The 21849-nt window shown below is 40.2% G+C and overlaps 1 protein-coding gene across 1 annotated transcript in view; it reads right to left on the reverse strand.

Moving 5' to 3' along the window:
• LOC122334668 (serine/threonine-protein kinase pim-1-like) overlaps window positions 1–19776 on the reverse strand; it is a 54750-nt gene extending 34974 nt beyond the window's left edge. Inside the window, exon 1 of the mRNA XM_043232678.1 lies at window positions 19472–19776. Within this exon, the coding sequence (XP_043088613.1) occupies window positions 19472–19727 (256 nt within the window). The 5' untranslated portion in view covers window positions 19728–19776. The remainder of the gene's footprint in view (window positions 1–19471) is intronic.
• Window positions 19777–21849: the final 2073 nt, after the last annotated feature.

A 21849-nucleotide genomic window follows, 5' to 3' on the forward strand; every position in this document is an offset into this window, starting at 1 on the left:
CAAAGGAAACGCTAGGAAAACTAGAAACAAACCAGCCAGCAATCAAATAATCAGAATGCAACCTGCAGGTGAGGGCCTGCTTCAGTAATTATAGTCTTCCACAAAACAGGAATGCAGCGGCAGAGGGTGATCTGAGATGCATCCAGAGAGGTAAAGAACTCCCTCTGCTATTGGTGAACAATGTCACCAAATAGCCTAATTTTGTGATAATTATTACAAAAATATTTATTTACTTTTTGTAATTATTATGCTTAATTATTGCTCATTTTCTTTAAAGTTTGACTTATGAAGAGAGGAGTGATCCCGGATGAGCCCCACTGTGTAGCCCTCTCTTTCTGGTGTAGAAATTTCTAAGGACTTCTCTTGGTTCATAAACAGAATGCCTTGTGATGTTGGATTAAGGCCCCTCTCTCTAAATATGCCTGTATATCCTTTATTTCTGAGTCAATACCTCGAAACAGAACAGAATGGTTTATGAATAGAAAAAGAGGTAATTTAATGAAAGTAGACATCTAAAATAATCAAAGAAAAAGTCGAGCAAGATACTTCGGTGCTTCTCTCTCACGCTCTGCACACCAAACCTGGAACTTCTGATGCATCAAATGTGTCCCTTTCTGTATCTTCCACGAGTTAAAGCGATCATAGTCTTGATGCCGTTTATATTCCACCTCAAGCGGTTCAGGATACACTGCAATATGGACCTACCGATCACCTCACAACACACCAGACACACATACGGAGACATACACTCATTGTGCTGAAGTTTTACATTGCCATTTACATTTTACAATTTGTAGTCATTTAGCAGGCATGTATTTATCCCAAACAGCGTGCAAATGAGGTAGGCATATAAGGCTCAAATTAATATCAGCAAAGGTCAGTGGTGCACCAAGTGTCTGGTGGGGTCTTGTCTTACCTAGCACAGACACAAAGGCTTTTTTAAACAAAGAAAAGGATGAGAACAGGAGAGAAAGAGAGTGCTATCAATGTTAGGTCAGGTGTACTTGAAAAAGGTAGAGTTTTGAGTTTGGTTTTGAGAAAGATTGCCCAGTGACTCTGCTGCCTAGTAACGCGAACTTAGTCGTTCCTTTCAACCGAAGAATAGACCCAGGTGAAGGTGGCGGTGATTTTGCACCTTTTGTGCTGAGAAGGAAGCACTGCAAGGCGCCTTTCATTTGCAGAGCGTGAGCACCTGGAGGGGAACATGGATTCCAATTAATGAGTGTAAGTATGAGGCCGGGCCTGTGATTGTCCTGTGAGGCCAGCATCAGGGATTTAGATTTGATCACGGGCATCTGCCAGGCTCCAGTGTAAACTAATGAAGAGAGATTGAAGCGTGGGCCTCTGCCCCTGGTTTATCTGATGTTCTCCCTCCTCCTTTAACGAGTTGCAAACCACTCAGCGCGCGCACTGCCGAACTTTCACCAGCACATCAACTGTCCCACCAGGGGCGAAAGGACACTGGATCACTGCTACACACCCTTCAGAGAGAGCTACAAGGCAAAATCATGCCCACCGTTTGGTAAATCGGACTATGCCGACATCTTCCTCGTGCCTGTTTACAAACAGAAGCTGAAACCGGAAGCCCCGGTACAGAGGGAGGTGTCACGCTGGTTTGACCATTCGGTGGCCGCCCTGCAGGACGCTTTGGATGATGCAGACTGGGCCATGTTCAGGTGTAGCTCCGAGGACGTCAACGTGTTCATGGAAGCGGAAGTGGGATTCATCGGGAAACTAGCGGATGACACGGTAGAGAAAACCGTCATCAGGACGTTTCCCAACCAGAAGCCGTGGGTAGACAAAACTATCCGCGACTCTCTGAGATCCCGCTCCGGAGCCTTTAACACGGGGATAGTCACCGAGGATATGACCGTATACAAGGCTGCGCCGTACAGCGTGCGCAGAGCGGTAAAGGAGGCAAAGAGGCGCTACGGGAGGAAACTAGAGTCACAGTTTCAACACAGTGACTCTAGGAGCCTGTGGCAGGGACTGAGAAACATCACGGACTATAAAACGCCAACCTCCAGTGTTAGGGTTATGTATTAACATTATGCAACTTTGATCCTTCAGTTTCAGCTTCCATCTGGTATAACACGTCTTGTTCTAGGTCATGACATGACATGGCCTCTATATAGTATCTTAGACTGGTATGGGCGCCAGGGGAATCTGAGGGAATGAAGATTCTGACGCACAAAAAGATATGTGACTAGTCATAACTTATGTGACGAACATGTCTGAAGTCTTTGTTTTGCCAGTTGCTTTTACTTATCTTGCTCTGTCCTTTCCTCTATAAATAAAGTGACTTGCGATCTGAGCTCGGAGGCAAAAGCAGGAAAAGGAGGCAGGGAGGCATGGAGGCAAAGGCCTGCCCGTCTGGAGGCAAAGCAGGCAAGGAGGGAAAAGGGAGGTTAAGGAGAAACCTGCTTCTCTCCCGCTTGCAACCGACAGCGCAATCCTTTCAGGCTAAAAATCCAAAAACTTGTCTTGTGTTTTATTTCGCCTTGAGTTGATCCTTCCTGGTAAAGAGCCGTTTGAGTGAAATAGTCTCAACATCCAGAGTGGAGAGCACGGATGCTTCTCTCTGGCAGACGAAGGCAAATAACTTTATGCTCGGTTCGAGGCTGCAGCTAATCACGCTAATCACGCTAGCGCCGCTGATGAACAGCATGCATGCCGAGAGAGCCGGAGAGGCACCATTTCGGAGCACGACGTAAGGAGGGCATTCAGGACAGTGAACACCAGGAAGGCAGCAGAACCTGACGGCATCACAGGTCGGGTTCTGAGAGCCTGTGCTGACCAGCTAGCACAGGTGTTCACTGAGATATTTAATCTCTCCCCTGAAACAGTCTACAGTCCCCGTGTTTCAAACAGTCCATCATTGTTCCTGTGCCGAAGAAACCTCAACCATCTTGCCTTATGATTACCGCCCTGTAGCTCTGACGTCTGTAGTGATGAAGTGCTTCGAGAGACTCGTCAGAGACTTCATCACCTCATCACTACCGACACACTCCGACCCACTACACCGTTCGCTACCGCCAGAACCGGCCCACGGAGGATGCCATCACATACCTCCTCCACACAACCACAAGCCACCTGGATTTTAGAAAAGGGAGTTCAGCTGCTCAACACCATAGTTCCCTCCACAATCACCTCGAAGTTGGAGGTCCTGGGACTCAGCCCACCTCTGCGTCACTGGATCACCAACTTTCACAACCGACAGACCACAAGCCGTATGGATGGGAAAACACACCTCATCCTCCCTCACTCTCAGCACTGGAGCCCCTCAGGGTTGTGTTCTGAGCCCCTGCTGTACTTCTCGCTGTACACACATGACTGTGTGGCCACTACAAACTCCACAACCATCATTAAATTTGCTGACGACACTGTCATGGTGGGCCTGATCTCCAACAACGATGAGGGAGATCAACAACCTGGAGAAATGGTGTCAGGAGAACAATCTGCTCCTGAACGTCAGCAAAACAAAGGAGTTAATAGTGGACTTCAGCACGAAGCAGGTGCGCTCTTACCATCCCATCATGATCGATGGGACCCCAGTGGAGAGAGTGGACAGTTTTCGGTACCTGGGTGTTAACATCACTGTCTTGGTCCTGTCACATCAACACCCTGGTGAAGAAGGCCCGGCAGCGTCTATACCATCTGAGGCGCTTAAGGGACTTCAGACTCCCATCTCAGGTGCTCAGGAACTTTTACACCTGCACCATTGAGAGTGTCCTGATGGGAAACATCACCTCCTGGTTTGGGAACAGCACCATGCAGGACAGGCGAGCCCTTCAGAGGGTGGTGCGGTCAGCTGAGCGCACCATCCGCACTGAGCTCCCTGTGCTGCAGCACATCTACAACAAGCGGTGCTGTACCAGGGCCAGGAAGATCGTGGAAGACCTCAGCCATCCCAACAATGGACTCTTTTCTCTGCTGCGTTCTCAGGAAAGCGCTTTCGTTCCCTGAAGGCAAACACAGAGAGAATGAGGAGGAGCTTCTTCCCGCAGGACATTCAGAGTCTGAACCAGAGAACACCCAGTACCTAATCACCGGGATTCCCATGTTTACCTCTCTTCCCCAGATACCCACTTACAATTGGACAATTGCACTGGACAAAATTGCACTAGTCACTTTACATTGGACATTCACACAGCCACTTTATATTTTGTATTTTATACTTTATATTTTATACTTATTTCAGTTTTTTACCTTTTAAATACAGCGCCATATTTTATACTTTATTTCATTTTTTACCTTTTATACTTTGTACACTTCTTTGTATATATATTTTTTATATTTCATTCCCTTGCTGCTCGATTGCTCCTGTCTGCTGAGAGGTTGGTTTGTTTGTAGCCTGTGTAGCTTCGCTTTTCAATTTATCACCTCTTCTCTAGCGATCAAATATAATTTAACTGTGTACTTACCATTGATACTATCAAATTAATCTAACTAATTAGACTGCTGTTTAACTGCTGTTAAAATTAGACTCGCTTTAATCTAAAACTTGGCGGTGAGTTAGTACTCGTTAGCCGATTCACTTTCGCTCTCACACGCGTTTTCGCGCCTATTGTAGGCTTTTTCCCGCTCCTGTTCATTTGTTCCTCGCGCTGCCTCGCCTCCGCTTCTCACAAGCTCATCAAAACAAGAGTGGTAAGTGAATCTCACGGTGAGTAAATGGCTTCTCCCTGCATCGTCACTTGCACCGTCTGTCACGTGTATAGCTTATCCTTCTCTGTTAGCGATCAGGGATTTACATGTGATAAATGCAGGGAAATTGCTAGGCTGACAGAGAAGGTTTTAGAATTAGAGACACGCATCCAAACTTTAATTGAGGACAGTAAGAATGCGAGGGCTGTAGATACTGCTTTGGATGCGACTAGTACAGTGAATCATGTACATTGTTCGGTTCCAGCTTCAGAGCCCCTGCAGCAGGGCAATTGGGTGACCGTGAGGCAGGCCAGTCGCGGGTCAAAACACCGCTCATCCGTTCCGATTAGAACATCAAACAGGTTCTCCCCACTCAGTGACGCACCCACTAAGAAACCTGATCAAAGTGCTCTAGTAATTGGCGATTCTATTGTACGGAACGTGAAATTAGAGACACCAGCCACCGTAGTCCAATGCCTACCGGAGCCAGAGCGTCTGACATCTTGTCAAATTTAAAAGTGCTGGCTAATGCTAAACGTAAATTTCGTAAGATTGTTATTCACGCCGGCGCTTAATGATGTTCGACTTCGCCAGTCGGAGATCACTAAAAATAATATTAAAGAGATGTGTGAATTTGCAAGCACGATGTCGGATAATGTAATATGCTCCGGTCCTCCTCCTTACCGGGTGATGAGATTTACAGCAGAATGCTGGGTCTCAATGGCTGGATGTCTAAGTGGTGCCGCAGAACAACATAGGCTTTATAGACAATTGGATGAGTTTCTGGGGCAGACCTGACCTGTTGAAAAGAGATGGTCTTCATCCCTCCTGGGGTGGTGCCGCCTTCTATCTAGAAATATGGCATATAGTCTTATAGCTCCAACATGACCAACTAGTGCCCAGGTCAGGAAGCAGACAGACTGGCTAAACCGACCGCCTGCTAGCTGCCTCACGTCACAGAAGACAGTTAATTCTCAGCACATAGAGACTTCTTTCACCTAGATATCACACTATATCACACTCTGTTCCCCGAATTAGAATATGCAGAGAACGTCCAAACCAAATCAAAAGCAAAAATTTAATTAATGTCCAACAAATTAAAACTACCTATAATTCAAATAAGCAAACAATAAAACTTGCTCGGCTAAATATTAGATCACTTTCCACAAAAAGCACTTTATATATATGATTTGATCAAAGATCAGAAGCTAGATTTGCTTTGTTTGACAGAAACCTGGCTAAAACCAGATGAATATACTACTCTAAATGAATCTACCCCAAAATTATTTCTATAAAAATGAGCAACGTTTAAAAGGTAAAGGGGAGGTGTTGCTACAATTTATAATAATATTCTTAGTACTTCTCAGAGAGGCAGGCTTTAAGTATAACTCATTTGAGGTTTTGGTGCTGCATATAACATTATCTACAGAATCATGTGCTAGTGATAAATCTTCTGTCATGTTTGTACTGGCTACTGTATACAGGCCACCAGGGCACAGCACAGATTTCATTAAAGAATTTGCTGATTTTCTAACTGAGTTTGTACTGGCCGCAGATAAAGTCTTAATTGTTGGCGATTTTAATATCCATGTTGATAATGAAAAGACTCATTAGGATCAGCTTTCTTAGACATTCTGAACTCCGTTGAGGTTAGACAACACGTCTCTGGACCTACTCATTGTCGAAATCATACTCTAGATCTAAAAACTGTCACATGGAATTGATGTTAAAATGGTTGAAGTACTGCAGCAAAGTGATGACATTTCAGATCACTATCTAGTCTTGTGTGAACTCTGTATAGTTAAACCTGTAAACTCTGCACCTTATTACAAGTATGGTAGAACCATCACTTCCACCACAAAAGAAAGCTTTCTAAGTAATCTTCCTGACTTATCTCAATTCCTTAGCACATCCAATACGCACGCGCAAAACTTGATGATATAACAGAAACTATGCACTCTCTTTTTTCTAGGACTTTAGATACAGTTGCTCCTTTGCAAGATAAAAGAAAACAATCTGACTCCATGGTATAATGACAACACACGCACCCTAAAGAGAGCAGCTCGGAAAATGGAGCGCAGGTGGAGAAAACTAAATTAGAAGTATTACGTATTGCCTGGTGGGGAGAGTATCCTGTCATACAGAAAAGCATTAAAAATTGCAAGATCTGATTGTTTTCTTCTAAAAGGTATGAAAAAATAAACACAACCCCGGTATTTATTCAGTACAGTAACTAAATAAAACAAAAAAAACGTTACTTTTCAACCTGTACATGTTACCTCTGGGAGATATTATCAGGAGTCATGGTGTTAGCTTTCACTGCTTTGCTGATGATACTCAGCTCTATATTTCAGCGCAGCCTGGTGATACACACCAAATTGAGAATCTAACAGAATGCATAGTCGATATAAAAAGCTGGATGATGAGTAACTTCTTAATGCTAAATTCTGAAAAACAGAGGTGCTAATAATTGGACCTAAAAACCCCACATATAATAATCTAGAACACAGCCTATCACTTGATGGCTGCTCTGTTAATTCTTCATCATCAGTTAGGAACCTAGGTGTGCTGTTTGACAGCAATCTTTCCTTCGAAAATCATGTTTCTAGCATCTATAAAACTGCGTTTTTCCATATTAAAAATATATCTAAATTACGACCTATGCTTTTAACCTCTAATGCAGAAATATTAATTCATGCGCTTATGACCTCTAGGTTAGATTATTGTAATGCTTTATTGGGTGGTTGTTCTGCACGCTTAATAAACAAACTTCAGCTAGTCCAAAACGCAGCAGCCAGAGTCCTTACTAGAACTAGGAAGTATGATCATATTAGCCCGGTTCTGTCAACACTGCACTGGCTCCCTATCAAACATCGGATAGATTTTAAAATCTTATTAATTACCTATAAAGCCCTGAATGGTTTAGCTCAATACTTGAGCGAGCTCTTATCACATTATAGTCCTGCACGCCCGCTCGCGTTTCTCAAAACTCTGGCCATTTGATAATACCTAGAATATCAAAATCAACTGCGGGCGGCAGATCCTTTTCCTATCTAGCACCTAAACTCTGGAACAATCTCCCTAACTCTGTTCGGGAAGCAGACACACTCTGCCAGTTTAAATCAATATTAAAGACACATCTTTTTAACTTAGCCTACACATAACACACCAACACACTTTTTTATTATTCAAATCAAGAAGGAATTTTAGGCTGCATTACTTAGATTAGCTGGAACCGGGAACACTACTAAAATACGATGTACTTGTGACATGAATGGCATCTACGCTAATATTAGTCCTGTCTCTTTCTCAATCTTTTTTCACAATTTGTATCCAGACTAGATGGTGGATCAGCACACAGTTTATGTTCATCAGAGACCAGAAAACCTAGATGCGCACCGTGGACCGATCACCAGATCCTGATGCACACACACACACACACACACACACACACACACACACACTAAGTCATTTACACTATCTGACACAGTTGCGCTTAAAATTTAACTGGAAGTTAAGTGCTAAGGCGTCCGGTCAGAGGAGAACTGACCCCAACTGAGTCTGGTTTCTCCCAAGGTTTTTTTTTTCCATTCTGTATGCATGGGGTTTTGTTTCCTTACCGCTGTCGCCTCTGGCTTGCTTGGTTGGGGACACTTAACTTCTAGTGATTTAACGTCAGAATTGACTACAGAGACCGCCTCTGCATTTAATAAGAAATTGGTCACTCTCGTCATTATACATCCCTTGTACTCTTCTACATTATACTGTACAGTGCTTTGATGCAACCTGTGTTGTTAAAAGCGCTATATAAATAAAAATGATTGATTGAGTGATTGATTGAGGTTAGCAGGTTCCCACCAGCACTGTATACTGTATACTTTTCTGAGGTTTCGGACGGTTTGCAAGAACCTCTTTGAGGCCGTCCAATAGTCCTTTTCCATGGCCTCCCCGAACTCCAAGTTTTTGCCTGCACAACCACCCGGGCAGTGGTCTGCCACCGGTACCTCTCATCTGCCTCAGGAGTCCCATGAGCCAACCAGGCCTGATAGGTGTCAGGACTGGGACTAGAACCCGGGTCTCTGGCAGGAGAGTCTTATGTTCTACCTCTGAGCCACAGAAGACAGTTGAACCCAATAGTGAGACGCGTTCTTGGATTAACTCAGCCAAGTTTAATGAGAAAAAGGCAATGGGAACAAAAAATCCCTTTTCTTAGAGAAGGTCAAAAATAATAATCATCAGTCCAAAAAAGCAAAAACATCTCCAAAATTCAGGGAGAATAAACAAGCTTAATTTAACATAGAAACAAGAGATTTGTCAAGAAACGTTCTAGAGCAGACTTACAACAGGACTGGCTAAGGAACATCAATATCCAAGCAAAGAACCCAAAGAAAGTCCTCTGTTTAAATACATAGGCTAAAACAAGGCACATGTGAAAGCAGTTGCACTGATTAGAAACGAAATGCAGACATGAGGCTCTATAGGGACATCTAGTGGCCAAAATAAAGCATCTCAAGCAAAAGCTCTGACAGGACCCCTCCCTCTAGGAACGACTCCTGGCGTTCCATCCAGGATGACTGGGCTTGCGAGCATGAAATTCTCGAATTAGATTTGGGTCCAAGATGTCTTTGGCTGGAACCCAGGAGCGCTCCTCAGGACCATAGCCTTCCCAGTCCACAAGATACTGCCGGGACCCACGTGACTGACGGACGCCCAGTATTCTGTGGACTGTGTAAGCTGGCTGACCACCAATGATACGAGGAGAGGGAGGTTTACCTGTGGCAAGAAAAGGAGATGACAAAACAGGCTTTAACAGAGAGACATGAAAGGTCGGATTAATCTTTAAAGATTTAGGCAGGTATAAACGATAAGTCACTGGATTAACTTTCCTGGCAATCTTGAAGGGGCCAATGAACCTCTGGGAAAGTTTACGGGACTCTAGCCGTAAGGGAATGTTCTTTGTGGAGAGCCAAACTCTTTGACCCGGGCGCAGATTGGGGGCAGGTCTGCGTCTGCGATTAGCCTGGTGCTGGTACTGTTGACAAACCTTAAGGAGCTTAGCTCGGGCCTTTTTCCATGTCTGGCGGCAGCGTTTAGCAAATTGTTGGGCAGAAGGAACTGCAACCTCCACCTCCTGCTCAGGGAATAGTGAAGGGGTGTACCCAAACTGGCACTCAAAAGGGGACATGCCTGTAGCAGAGGAGCGGAGGGTATTGTGTGCATATTCAGCCCACATAATGAAGGAAGACCAGGAGGATGGGTTGTTAGCTGCCATACACCTCAGTGTAGTCTCAAGATCTTGGTTAATTCTCTCAGTTTGCTCCATTGGACTCTGGATGAAACCCAGAGGAAAGACTCACTGTAGCCCCCAGAGACTGACAAAATGCCCGCCAGAATCTGGAAGAAAATTGGGGTCCCAGGTCAGAGACAATGTCTTGTGGAATGCCAAAGACCAAAGACATGGTTTATAATTAGTTCGGCAGTCTCTTTTGCAGTAGGTAGTTTAGGCAGAGGGACAAATCGGGCATGCCTTGGAGAACCTATCAACTATGACCATAATAGTGGTGTTGCCTTTTGATAGAGGAAGTCCGGTGATGAAGTCTATGGAAAGATGAGACCAAGGTCTATGAGGTATGGTGAGGGGTGCAATAGCCCCCTGAGGAGACTGGTGAGACACCTTACTTTGGTTGCATGTGGGACAGGCATTTACAAATGCAGTCACATCCTCCTTGATAGTTGGCCACCAAAACCGTCTCAGGAGAAATTCGAGGAGTACGGGAAGTGCCAGGATGGCACGTGAGACGGAGGAGTGTCCCCACTGGAGGACCTGGGAGCGGGGCAGCTTTGGGGACAAACATACAGCGAGTTGGCCCACCACCTGGGTCAGGTTCTTGGGCTTGGGCTTGTTTTACCGTATTTTCCAAATCCCACCTGATAGGAGCAATTATCCTGGAACTAGGGGATTATTGACGCAATAGAATCCTCCTGAGGGGATTTTACATATACTCGGACAGCGCATCAGGTTTAAGGTTCTTAGAACCTGGGCGGTAGGATAAGATGAATTGGAATCTGTTGAAAAATAAGGACCAGCGTGCCTGGCGGGATTGAGTCGTTTTGCCTGCTGAATATACTCCAGATTTTTTGTGGTCGGTGAGTACTTGAATGGGTGTTTAGCCCCCTCAAGCCAATGCCTCCACTCTTCCAGCGCTAGCTTAACAGCCAGTAACTCCCGATCCCCTACATGATAGTTCCTTTCAGTCGGCGTAAGGCGGTGGGAAGGAATGCACAAGGATGCAGCTTGTTGTCCTCTCCCCTTTGGGACAACACTGCTCCAACTCCTACATCTGAAGCATCGACTTCCACAATAAAGGGTTTATCTGGGTTAGGAGAATGAGAATAGGTGCAGAGGTAAAATGGCTCTTTAATTTCCCAAACGCCTAACTCGCCCCAGATCCCCAGCGAAAACCGGTTGTGTTCCCCTTGGTTAGGGCAGACAAAGGAGCCGCCACAGTACTGAAGTTCTGAATGAACTTGCGATAAAAATTGGCAAAGCCAAGGAAACGCTGTACCTCTTTTACTGATGAGGGGGAGGGCCAGTCCACGACAGCTTGAACCTTTTTGAGGGTCCATTTGTACCTCTCCAGGCTTGATGATGAACCCCAGGAAGTGCGCTTCGGTCACGTGGAATGCGCACTTCTCCGGTTTAACATAAAGATTGTTATCAAGAAGCCGCCTGAGGACCTTACTCACATGTCTTACATGCTCTTGGGGGGAACTCGAGAAGATGAGGATATCATCTAAATAGACAAACACAAACTGGTTGAGCATGTCGCGGAGAACATCATTGATAAGGGCTTGAAACACTGCAGGGGCATTAGTGAGACCAAAGGGCATAACTAAATACTCATAGTGCCCCGTGGGCGTGTTGAATGCGGTCTTCCATTCATCTCCTTGTCTGATGCGCACAAGATGATAGGCATTGCGCAAGTCAAGCTTAGTGAAGATGGAAGCTTCTTGCAGTATTTCGAAGGCAGTAACCATTAGTGGCAAGGGGTAGCGGTTTCGAATAGTTATCTTGTTAAGACCCCTGTAATCAATACATGGCCGAAGTCCACCATCCTTCTTCCCAACGAAGAAAAACCCAGCTCCGCAGGGAAGTGGATGGCCGGATGATACCAGCTGCAAGGGCTTCGTTAATATATTGATCCATAGCAGTTCGTTCGGGGAGATAAAGAGAATATGCGACCTCTGGGAGGACAGGTTCCTGGGAGTAGCTCAATGGCGCAGTCATAGGGGCGATGAGGTGGTAAGGAGGTGGCCTTCCTCTTGCTGAATACTGCTTTGAGGTGATGGTACTGGGCAGGTACTTGAGACAGATCTAGGGACTCTTGAGACTCGAGAATAGGGTCAAGGGAGTTCTGGGCTAAGCAGGTAGTCTGACAGGTGGGACTCCAACTGAGGACTGCGCCAGTGGACCAGTCAAAGTGTGGATTGTGCTGGAGGAGCCAGGGGTGACCGAGGATAACAGGAAACTCTGGAGACTGTATGAGGTGAAAGCACACTCTCTCTTGGTGCTGGTAAACGATAAGACCAAGCAGTGAGGTGAGGTGAGTTACTTTCCCTGGAGCTAACGGTCTTCCATCCAGGGCTGTGACGGTTAGAGGGGCAGGAAGGGAATAATTAGGGATCTTGAGACTCTTGGCAAGGGAAATATCTATGAAATTCCCAGCAGCTCCTGAATCAATCAAAGCTTGGAGTTGGTGTTTCTGGTCTCCAAATGTGAGAGTGATGGGAAGGAGCAATCCAGAGTTGGAAGGTGAAGTCGTGTGGTAACTCCTGCTACAGTCCTTCCTTGCCTGTACGGGACGGAGTTTCCCGAAGCTCAGGGCAGGTGGAGCAAAATGACCTTATGTAAACCACAATAGAGGCAACAGCGATCTCTCATACGACGATCTCGTTCTGTTGGGGAAAGCCTAGTCCTACCCAATTGCATGGGTTCCGAGGAATCTTGGGGTAACATTTGAGGCAAAGACGGACTAGCAGAGAATGTGTAACCAGGTGGGCGTGTTCAGGCTCCTTTCCCTCAGACGATTATCCAACCTAACTGCTTGATCCATAAGAGTCTCAAGATCGTGAGCAGGTTCTCTGGTAGCCAGATCATCCTTGATTGCCTCTGACAAACCATTCAGGAAACACACCATTAGGGCCTCATCATTCCAGCCGCTCCTGCAGCAACTGTCCGAAACTGAATGGCATAATCAGCTGCACTGCCATTACCTTGTCGAAGAGTGAGAAGTTTCTTAGAGGCTTGCCGGCCACTGAGGGGTGGTCAAAGACCCGCTTGAACTCCTTTTTCAAATGCCGAATAACTAGAACAGAAAGGTGTCTGGGCCTTCCAGACTGCTGTTGCCTACGAAAGAGCCTTGCCCGAAAGGAGGGTGATAACATATGCGATCTTGGCCCGATCTGAGGGAAGAAAGATGGTTGCAATTCAAATGAGAGAGAGCACTGAGTCAGGAAACCATCACATGCACTGGGATCACCTGAGAAACGTTGTGGTGGTGGTAGGCGAGGTTCAGTAAGGTGAGTGGGCACTCGAGAATCCAGAGGGGGTACAGGGGCAGCTGGAAGTAGACGCTGCCGCTGAGGTAGAAGGCAAGCGGTCAAAGATCTGGCGAACAGAGGTCATGAGATCAGATAGCACTTGTGAGTGTTTAACCATCAAGGTCTCCTGCTGCAGCAACACTGATTCATGCCGTTGGACTGAGGCCTCATGCTGAGCCACTGTGGCAAGGAGTTCTTCAGGTTTAGGCGTCTCTGGGTTCATAGTTGGCTTGGATATTCTGTCAGGACTGGGACTAGAACCCGGTCTCTGGCAGGAGAGTCTTATGTTCTACCTCTGAGCCACAGAAGACAGTTGAACCCAATAGTGAGACGCGTTCTTGGATTAACTCAGCCAAGTTTAATGAGAAAAGGCAATGGGAACAAAAATCCCTTTCTTAGAGAAGGTCAAAAATAATAATCATCAGTCCAAAAAAGCAAAAACATCTCCAAAATTCAGGGAGAGTAAACAAGCTTAATTTAACATAGAAACAAGAGATTTGTCAAGAAACGTTCTAGAGCAGACTTACAACAGGACTGGCTAAGGAACATCAATATCCAAGCAAAGAACCCAAAGAAAGTCCTCTGTTTAAATACATAGGCTAAAACAAGGCACATGTGAAAGCAGTTGCACTGATTAGAAACGAAATGCAGACATGAGGCTCTATAGGGACATCTAGTGGCCAAAATAAAGCATCTCAAGCAAAAGCTCTGACAATAGGACTCCTTCTTCAGCTTGACGGCATCCCTTACTTGCCCTTACCACGATTTTCTCCCAATCACGCCCCTCCAGGTGTTGCTAGCATCACCAACGTGAGCGTTGAAGTCCCCCAGCAGGACGAGTCCTCGGTTGGATCAACCCGAAGTCGCAGGGAGGCGACTCTCTCATCCACCGGGTTAAACTCCAACACATGGCAGCTAAGCTGGGGGGCTATAAGCAAGCCCTCACTTGCCCGCCACCTCTCACTGTGGGCAACACCAGAGTAGTGAAGAGTCTAGCCGCTTTCAAGAAGATGGGTTCCAGAGCCTGCTGCGCGTGGGAGGTGAGCCCGACTATTTGTAGCCGGTACCTCTCAACCTCCTGCCACAATTTAGGCTCCTCTCCCCAGAGAGGTAGCATTCCATGTTCCTAAAACCAGATTCTGTGTCCAGGGAGAGGCCCAGCCACCAGGCGCCATGATGCCGGCCCCAGCCCCAGGCCTGGCTCCATGGCGGGGCCCTGGCTGTGCCTGCTGCACGGGTGATGTTGCGACTCTGTTATTTTTGTTATTCATAAGGGTTGGGGTGGACCGCCTTAGTCTGGCTTGTCACCTAGGACCTGTTTGCCTTGGGATACCCTACCAGGAGCATATAGCCCCGACAACCTAGATCCTAGGGTCATTCAGGCACTCAAACCCCTCCACCACGTTAAGGTGGCGATCCTAGGAGGATAATTACTTTTTTGTAATAATTATTCATTTTCTTATGTTAATGTCACTAAAAAGCAATGTCACTTTTGTGACTGATTAGTACAAAAATATTCTTTTTTTGTATTATATTTTTGTTCCATTTCTTATGTTATTTTTTTTTTCTTTTCAAAAATTTAATTTTTTTAAATTATTATTCTTTATATATAATTATTATAATTTTTTTCTTCATTTCTTATGTTAATGTCACTAAAAAGCCACCAATTTGTGACTGATTATTACAAAATATAATTTTTAATTTTACATTTTTTTGTAATTTTTTTATTTCTTGTGGTGTTTTTTTTCTTTCAAAAATATTTTTACTTTTTTTTGTAATTATTTTCATTTCTTATGTTAATGTCACTAAAACGCCACAAATTTGTGACTGATTATTACAAAAATTTTTTTTTTTTTTTTAAGTATTTTTACTTTTTTTTCATTTCTTATGTTGTTTTATTTTTTTTCTTTTCAAAACTTTTCTTTTTTTTGTAATTAATTATTTTATAATTTCTTATGTTGTTTTATTTTTTTTTCAAAATATTCTTAATTATTTATTTTATCATTTCTTTTCTTGTTTTATTTTTTTCTTTTCAAAACTTTTCTTTACTTTTTTTTTAATTATTATTATTCTTTTTTTCATTTATTATGTTAATGTCACTAAAAGCCACCAATTTGTGACAGATTATTACAAAAATATTCTTTTTTTATTATTATTATTTTCTTTTCAAAAATATGCTTTACTTTTTTTTTTTTCTCATTTTTTGTTCATTTCTTTTCATGTTAATGTCACTAAAAAGCCAGCAATTTGTGACTGATTACTACAAAATAATTTTTTTAATTATTTTCTTTTAAAAAATATTATTTAATTTTTTTTGTAATTTTTTATTTTTTCTTATGTGGTGTATTTTTTTCTTTTCAAAAGTAATTTTTACTTTTTTAATTAATTATTTTCATTTCTGATGTTAATGTCACTAAAACGCCACAAATTTGTGACTAATTATTAAAAATATTTTTTTTTCAAAAGTATTTTTACTTTTTTTTTCATTTCTTATGTTGTTTTGATTTTTTTATTTTAAAAACTTTTTCTTTACTTTTTCGTTATTATTTTTTTCATTTCTTATGTTAATGTCACTAAAAAGCCACAAATTTGTGACTGATTATTACAAAAATATTTTTTTTTTTATTAAAAGTATTTTTACTTTTTTTCATTTCTTATGTTGTTTTTTTTTCTTTAAAAATGTTCTTTACTTTTTTGTAATTATTTATTTTATCATTTCTTATGTTGTTTTATTTTTTTCTTTTTTAAAACTTTTCTTTACTTTTTTGTAATTATTTATTTTATCATTTCTTATCTTGTTTTATTTTTTTTTCTTTTCAAAACTTTTTTTTTTTTTTTTGTAATTATTATTATTATTTTTTTTTCATTTCTTATGTTTATGTCACTTAAAATCCACCAATTTGTGACTGATTATTACAAAAATTCTTCTTTTTTTATTATTATTTTTTTCTTTTCAAAATATGCTTTACTTTTTTTCATTTCTTATGTTAGTCACTAAAACGCCACAAATTTGTGACTGATTATTACAAAAATATTTTTTTTTTTCAAAAGTTTTTTACTTTTTTTTCATTTCTTATGTTGTTTTTTTTTTTTTTTAAAAATTTTCTTTACTTTTTTTAATTATTTATTTTATCATTTCTTATGTTGTTTTATTTTTTTTTTTTTTTAAAGTTTTTCTTTACTTTTTTATAGTTATTTATTTTATCATTTCTTATCTTGTTTTATTTTTTTCTTTTCAAAACTTTTTCTTTACTTTTTTTGTAATTATTATTCTTTTTTTTTTTCATTTTCTTATGTTAATGTCACTAAAAAGCCACCAATTTGTGACTGATTATTACAAAAATATTCTTTTTTATTATTATTATTTTTTTTTTTTTATTTTCATATGCTTTACTTTTTTTTTTCATTTCTTGTTAGTCACTAAAACGCCACAAATTTGTGACTGATTATTACAAAATATTATTTTTTTTTTCAAATTTTTTTTTTTCTTTTTTAGTTTTAAAAACTTTTTGTACTTTATTACATTTTTTTTTTTTTTTTTTTTTTTATTTTTTATTTTGTTGTTGTTTTTTTCTTTTAAAAATTTATTTACTTTTTTGTAATTATTTTGTTTTTTCATTTCTTATGTTAGATGTCAAAAAGCCACCAATTTGTGACTGATTATTACAATTTTTTTTTATTATTATTATTATTATTTTCTTTTCAAAAATATGCTTTACTTTTTTTTTTTGTAATTTTTTTTTTCATTTCTTATGTTAGTCACTAAAACGCCACAAATTTGTGACTGATTATTACAATTTTTTTTTTTTTTTTTTTCAAAAGTATTTTTACTTTTTTTCATTTCTTATGTTGTTTTTTTTTCTTTTTTAAAAATTTTCTTTACTTTTTTGTTATTTTATATTATTTATTTTATCATTTCTTATGTTGTTTTATTTTTTTCTTTTTTTTTTTTCAAAACTTTTCTTTACTTTTTTGTAATTATTTTTCTTCATTTCTTATGTTAATATCACTAAAAAGCCACCAATTTGTGACTGATTATTACAAAATATAATTTTTTATTATTTTCTTTTAAAAAATATTCTTTAATTTTTTTGTCATTTTTTTTTATTTCTTATGTGGTGTATTTTTTTCTTTTTACAAAAATATTTTTACTTTTTAAAAATTATTTTCATTTCTTGTGTTAATGTCACTAAAACGCCACAAATTTGTGACTGATTATTACAAAAATCTTGTTTTTTTTTTTTCAAAAGTGTTTTTACTTTTTTCATTTCTTATGTTGTTTTATTTTTTTTTCTTTTCAAAACTTTTCTTTACTTTTTGTAATTTTTTTTTCATTTCTTATGTTAATGTCACTAAAAAGCCACCAATTTGTGACTGATTATTACAAAAATATTCTTTTTTATTATTATTATTTTCTTTTATTATTATTATTTTCTTTTTAAAAATATGCTTTACTTTTTTTGTCATTTTTTTTTTCATTTCTTATGTTAGTCACTAACTAAAACGCCACAAATTTGTGACTGATTATTACAATTTTTTTTTTTTTCAAAAGTATTTTTACTTTTTTCATTTCTTATGTTGTTTTTTTTTTGCTTTTTAAAAAAATTTATTTACTTTTTTGTAATTATTTTGTTTTCATTTCTTATGTTAGTCACTAAAAAGCCACCAATTTGTGACTGATTATTACAATTTTTTTTTTTTTTATTATTATTATTATTATTTTCTTTTCAAAAATATTTATTTACTTTTTTTTTTTCATTTTTTTTTTTCATTTCTTATGTTAGTCACTAAAACGCCACAAATTTGTGACTGATTATTACAATTTTTTTTTTTTTTTTTTGTTATTTTTATTCCTTTTTTCATTTCTTATGTTTTTTTTTTTCTTTGTTGTTCTTTTTTTTTTTTAAATTATTTATTTTATCATTTTTTATGTTGTTTTCTTTTTTTCTTTTCAAAAATTTCTTTACTTTTTTTGTAATTATTTTTTTTTTCTTATGTTAGTCACTAAAACGCCACAAATTTGTGATTGATTATTACAAAAATATATTTTTTTTTTTCAAAAGTATTTTTACTTTTTTTCATTTCTTATGTTGTTTTCTTTTTTTTTTTTTTCAAAACTTTTCTTTGCTTTTTTTTGTAATTATTTATTTTATTTTTTTTTATCTTGTTTTATTTTTTTCTTTTCAAAACTTTTCTTTACTTTTTTTTTGTAATTATTTTTCTTTTTTTCATTTCTTATGTTGTCACTAAAAAGCCACCAATTTGTGACTGATTATTACAAAAATATATATATATTTTTTTTTTTCAAAAGTATTTTTACTTTTTTCATTTTATTATTTTTTTCTTTTCAAAACTTTTCTTTGCTTTTTTGTAATTATTTATTTTATCTTTTCTTATCTTGTTTTATTTTTTTTTCTTTTCAAAACTTTTCTTTACTTTTTTGTAATTATTCATTTCTTTCATCTCTTATGTTAATGTCACTAAAAGCCACCAAGTAGTGACTTACTTTACTTTCTAGAATAGTATTTTTAAAAATGTTATTTTCTTTTTTTTTTACATTAATGTTACTTATGAAGCATCAATGTTACATTTATGATTTACCTTTCATTAAGAATTTGTGAAGCACTAAGTAACTATGTTTCCATGCACTTTTTCTATGTTTTAGTTTCTACAGACAGCAGCACTCTGAAATATTACATTCTTTTCATTCTTTGTATTTTGCTGTCTGCCTGTGCTCTGATGTGCATGAAAACAGTCTTCGTTTTACCTAGACCTCCAGAGTATCATCCAGCGGTGCTCTTCCAGCTGCTGGAGCGTCAGCCGGTGAGCTGGATTACGGCTCAAACTATGGAAAATAAGGTCATGGTACGCTGGGAAGAGTTCAGAGAGAGCATGGTTAGTATCCTCACATCAAACGTAACAGTAAACGTCATCTGAACAGGAAAACTGAGTGCTCACCAGTGGATAAGGTGGGATCCATCTTGAGGTAGCCATGCTGAATGGCATCAAAGCTTTCAAATGGCAGATATCTGTGCATGATCTCAAAGAGCAGAACTGCCAGTGCCCAGACGTCTGCTTCTGCGGCGTGGAAAACAGAGTGCATGAGGACCTCAGGAGGGGTGTATGCCTCTGATCCTGTTCAAAAAAAAGACACACGGTTTCAGTGCTTCTGTACGCTTCACCATCAACAACACAACGCCACGCGATCATCAGCAGGACTCACCTTGGTATTCACTGCTGTTAAATCCCTCGCTGCGGATCAGACGAGCGCAGCGGAAGTCAATGAGATTGAGCTCCAGACTGTGGAGAGTTACCAGGATGTTCCTTGAGCGGATATCACCGTGATAAACTCCATGCTTATGGCAGTGTTTGACGGCATCAAGCACTTGATACATGAACAAGCGTGCTTGTGCTTCACTGATGGGGCCGTTGAACAAGATGTAATCCTCCAAGGTCCTGCAGGGTTCAGGGTAATCCATAATGAGAGTGAAGCTGCTCTCATTCTCCACCCACTGGTGTAGCCGAATGATGTTGGGGCACAAGGGAGCTTCTCCCAGCCGGAGCATCAGAGCCACTTCAGCAAGCACCGGTTTGGAGTGACCAGGCTGAGGAGAGACAAACACAAGATCTGTTAGTTTGCCGCCTTCTGTTCCAGCTGCATGTCAGCTACAGGTTATAAAACACACTTATTCTGCAGGTTTAGCCAACTTACAATGTCAAGATAGCGGTCCGCTTTGGCGCTTGGGAATACACTTCAGAGCGACCTTCACTTTGTCGCTGAATAAATGTGTTCCTCATAGACCTTGCCAAGTTCCCGGAAGCGATCAAATGTCCCACTTCAAACAAAGACACAGTGGATCCTGAAAAGCACACAGAAACAGAAGATGGACTGTAAGTTCCTTTGATTGTCAACAGCAGAGTTGAAGTTAAAAGTTGATGTAATTTCCCAACAACAAAATGATGGCCAGTGAAAATGTTGAGTGGCTAGTAAATTTGGAAAAGTCTATAGCATCAATAAAGAGAAAATAAGACAGAGCAGAAATGACATGTTGCCAAGCGGTAATGGCTCACCTTGGGGCAAATCGATTTCTGGATCAGGAGACACTGTGTCCGGTGTCTTTTCTGACTTGATCGACGGTGACACTGAACCGACCCGAACCAGACACTGGAGAGAGCAGAACTGCATCATGGGCCTCAATCTCGGGACATCTTCTTCCTCCTCAGGAGAGGACTGAGGTCTGCAGAGACCTGGTCCTGCTCCTCCGGCAGAACGAGCTGGGATTGCTCGAGATGCGGCTCTGCTTTAGGAGGCTGGACTCTGTCCTGGTCACAGCAGGGGAAGAGCTGCTTCACAGCCTTACATGCTCTCCGAAGAAGGCACGGACAGCTTTTTCTTCTTCCTTCCTTTCTTAGCTTTTTCTGAAACACATGAAGAGCAAACCATTAGAAACATCCCTGACCACAGATTACTGTGAACTACTAATTAAACATGGAAACAGCACAACAAATGTCATTGTCAAATTATTAAGTCTTATTAAGTCTACCGTGTACATTTAATACATTACTATTGCATACTGTTTTATAATGTACTACAGTACGGAGATGCAGATAATTGGCACTTTTTGCAATAAGTTGTATAAATAACAGAAAATGGTGTCAATAGAATCCATTGCTATTTGCTCTTAGTGTAAACTGAATCAATAGCTAAGAAAATATGCTATTTTCACTGCAAAATAACCTCTATTGCTATTTACACTTAGTGGAAACAGATGCTGCCAATTAATTATTGACAGACAGAAATAACAATAAGTAAAGTAACAATGGCTCACTGTGACTCGGATTCAGAGCAGATGAATCTGAACAGGCGCTTTCTCGATGATCCTGGAGGAACACGGCACATACAGCGGCAGCTCCAGATCGGGCGCACACCTGCCCCGCAGACACAGCAGCTCAGGAACAGCAGGATCCACGGCAGCTGACGGACCTGGGACAGGCGCCCCTCATGATCGTCCAGATGAGCGCCCGCCTGAGCTGAGAGACTTCCACTCGGTCCGCCCATGGAAGAACCGCCGCTTCACAGCTTTGCACAGCTTCCTGAAGACGACTCGCTTTCTCTTTCTTCCCTTTGATAGCTGTGCCTGGAATGAAGAAGAGAAAACAGAAAAATATTAGAAACAAACATCTCTAACCACAGATCAGAAACAGATTACTTTTTCGACACATTTCTGACAGTGAACTGATTCAAGCTGAAAATAGTACAGCTCTAATAATGAGACATAGAAAAATCTGCAGTTAAGGTAAAGGCCGGTTTTACCTCTTATCGTGACGCCTTAGTTGTGTTCAGAGTCTACTAACAGCGAATCTTTTAAGTTTAACTGCTTCAAGAACTAGTAAGAAATGTCATGTAGCTTTCCACCTGCTAAACTATTTTATGAATAAATTTGCATTGCTAACAAAAAGTTTCTGTTCGAGTTTGCTCTGTTTACCCTATTGTTTTTTAATATTTATTGGCTCTATGAATTCTGGGGTTTCGTTATTAAACTGTTATAGATAGCCCATAGTATGACAAAAATATCTCTCTGAGCTGTTTGGCTCCTCTGG

This window comes from Puntigrus tetrazona, unplaced genomic scaffold (assembly GCF_018831695.1).
Source record: "Puntigrus tetrazona isolate hp1 unplaced genomic scaffold, ASM1883169v1 S000000616, whole genome shotgun sequence".
Lineage (NCBI taxonomy): Eukaryota > Metazoa > Chordata > Actinopteri > Cypriniformes > Cyprinidae > Puntigrus > Puntigrus tetrazona.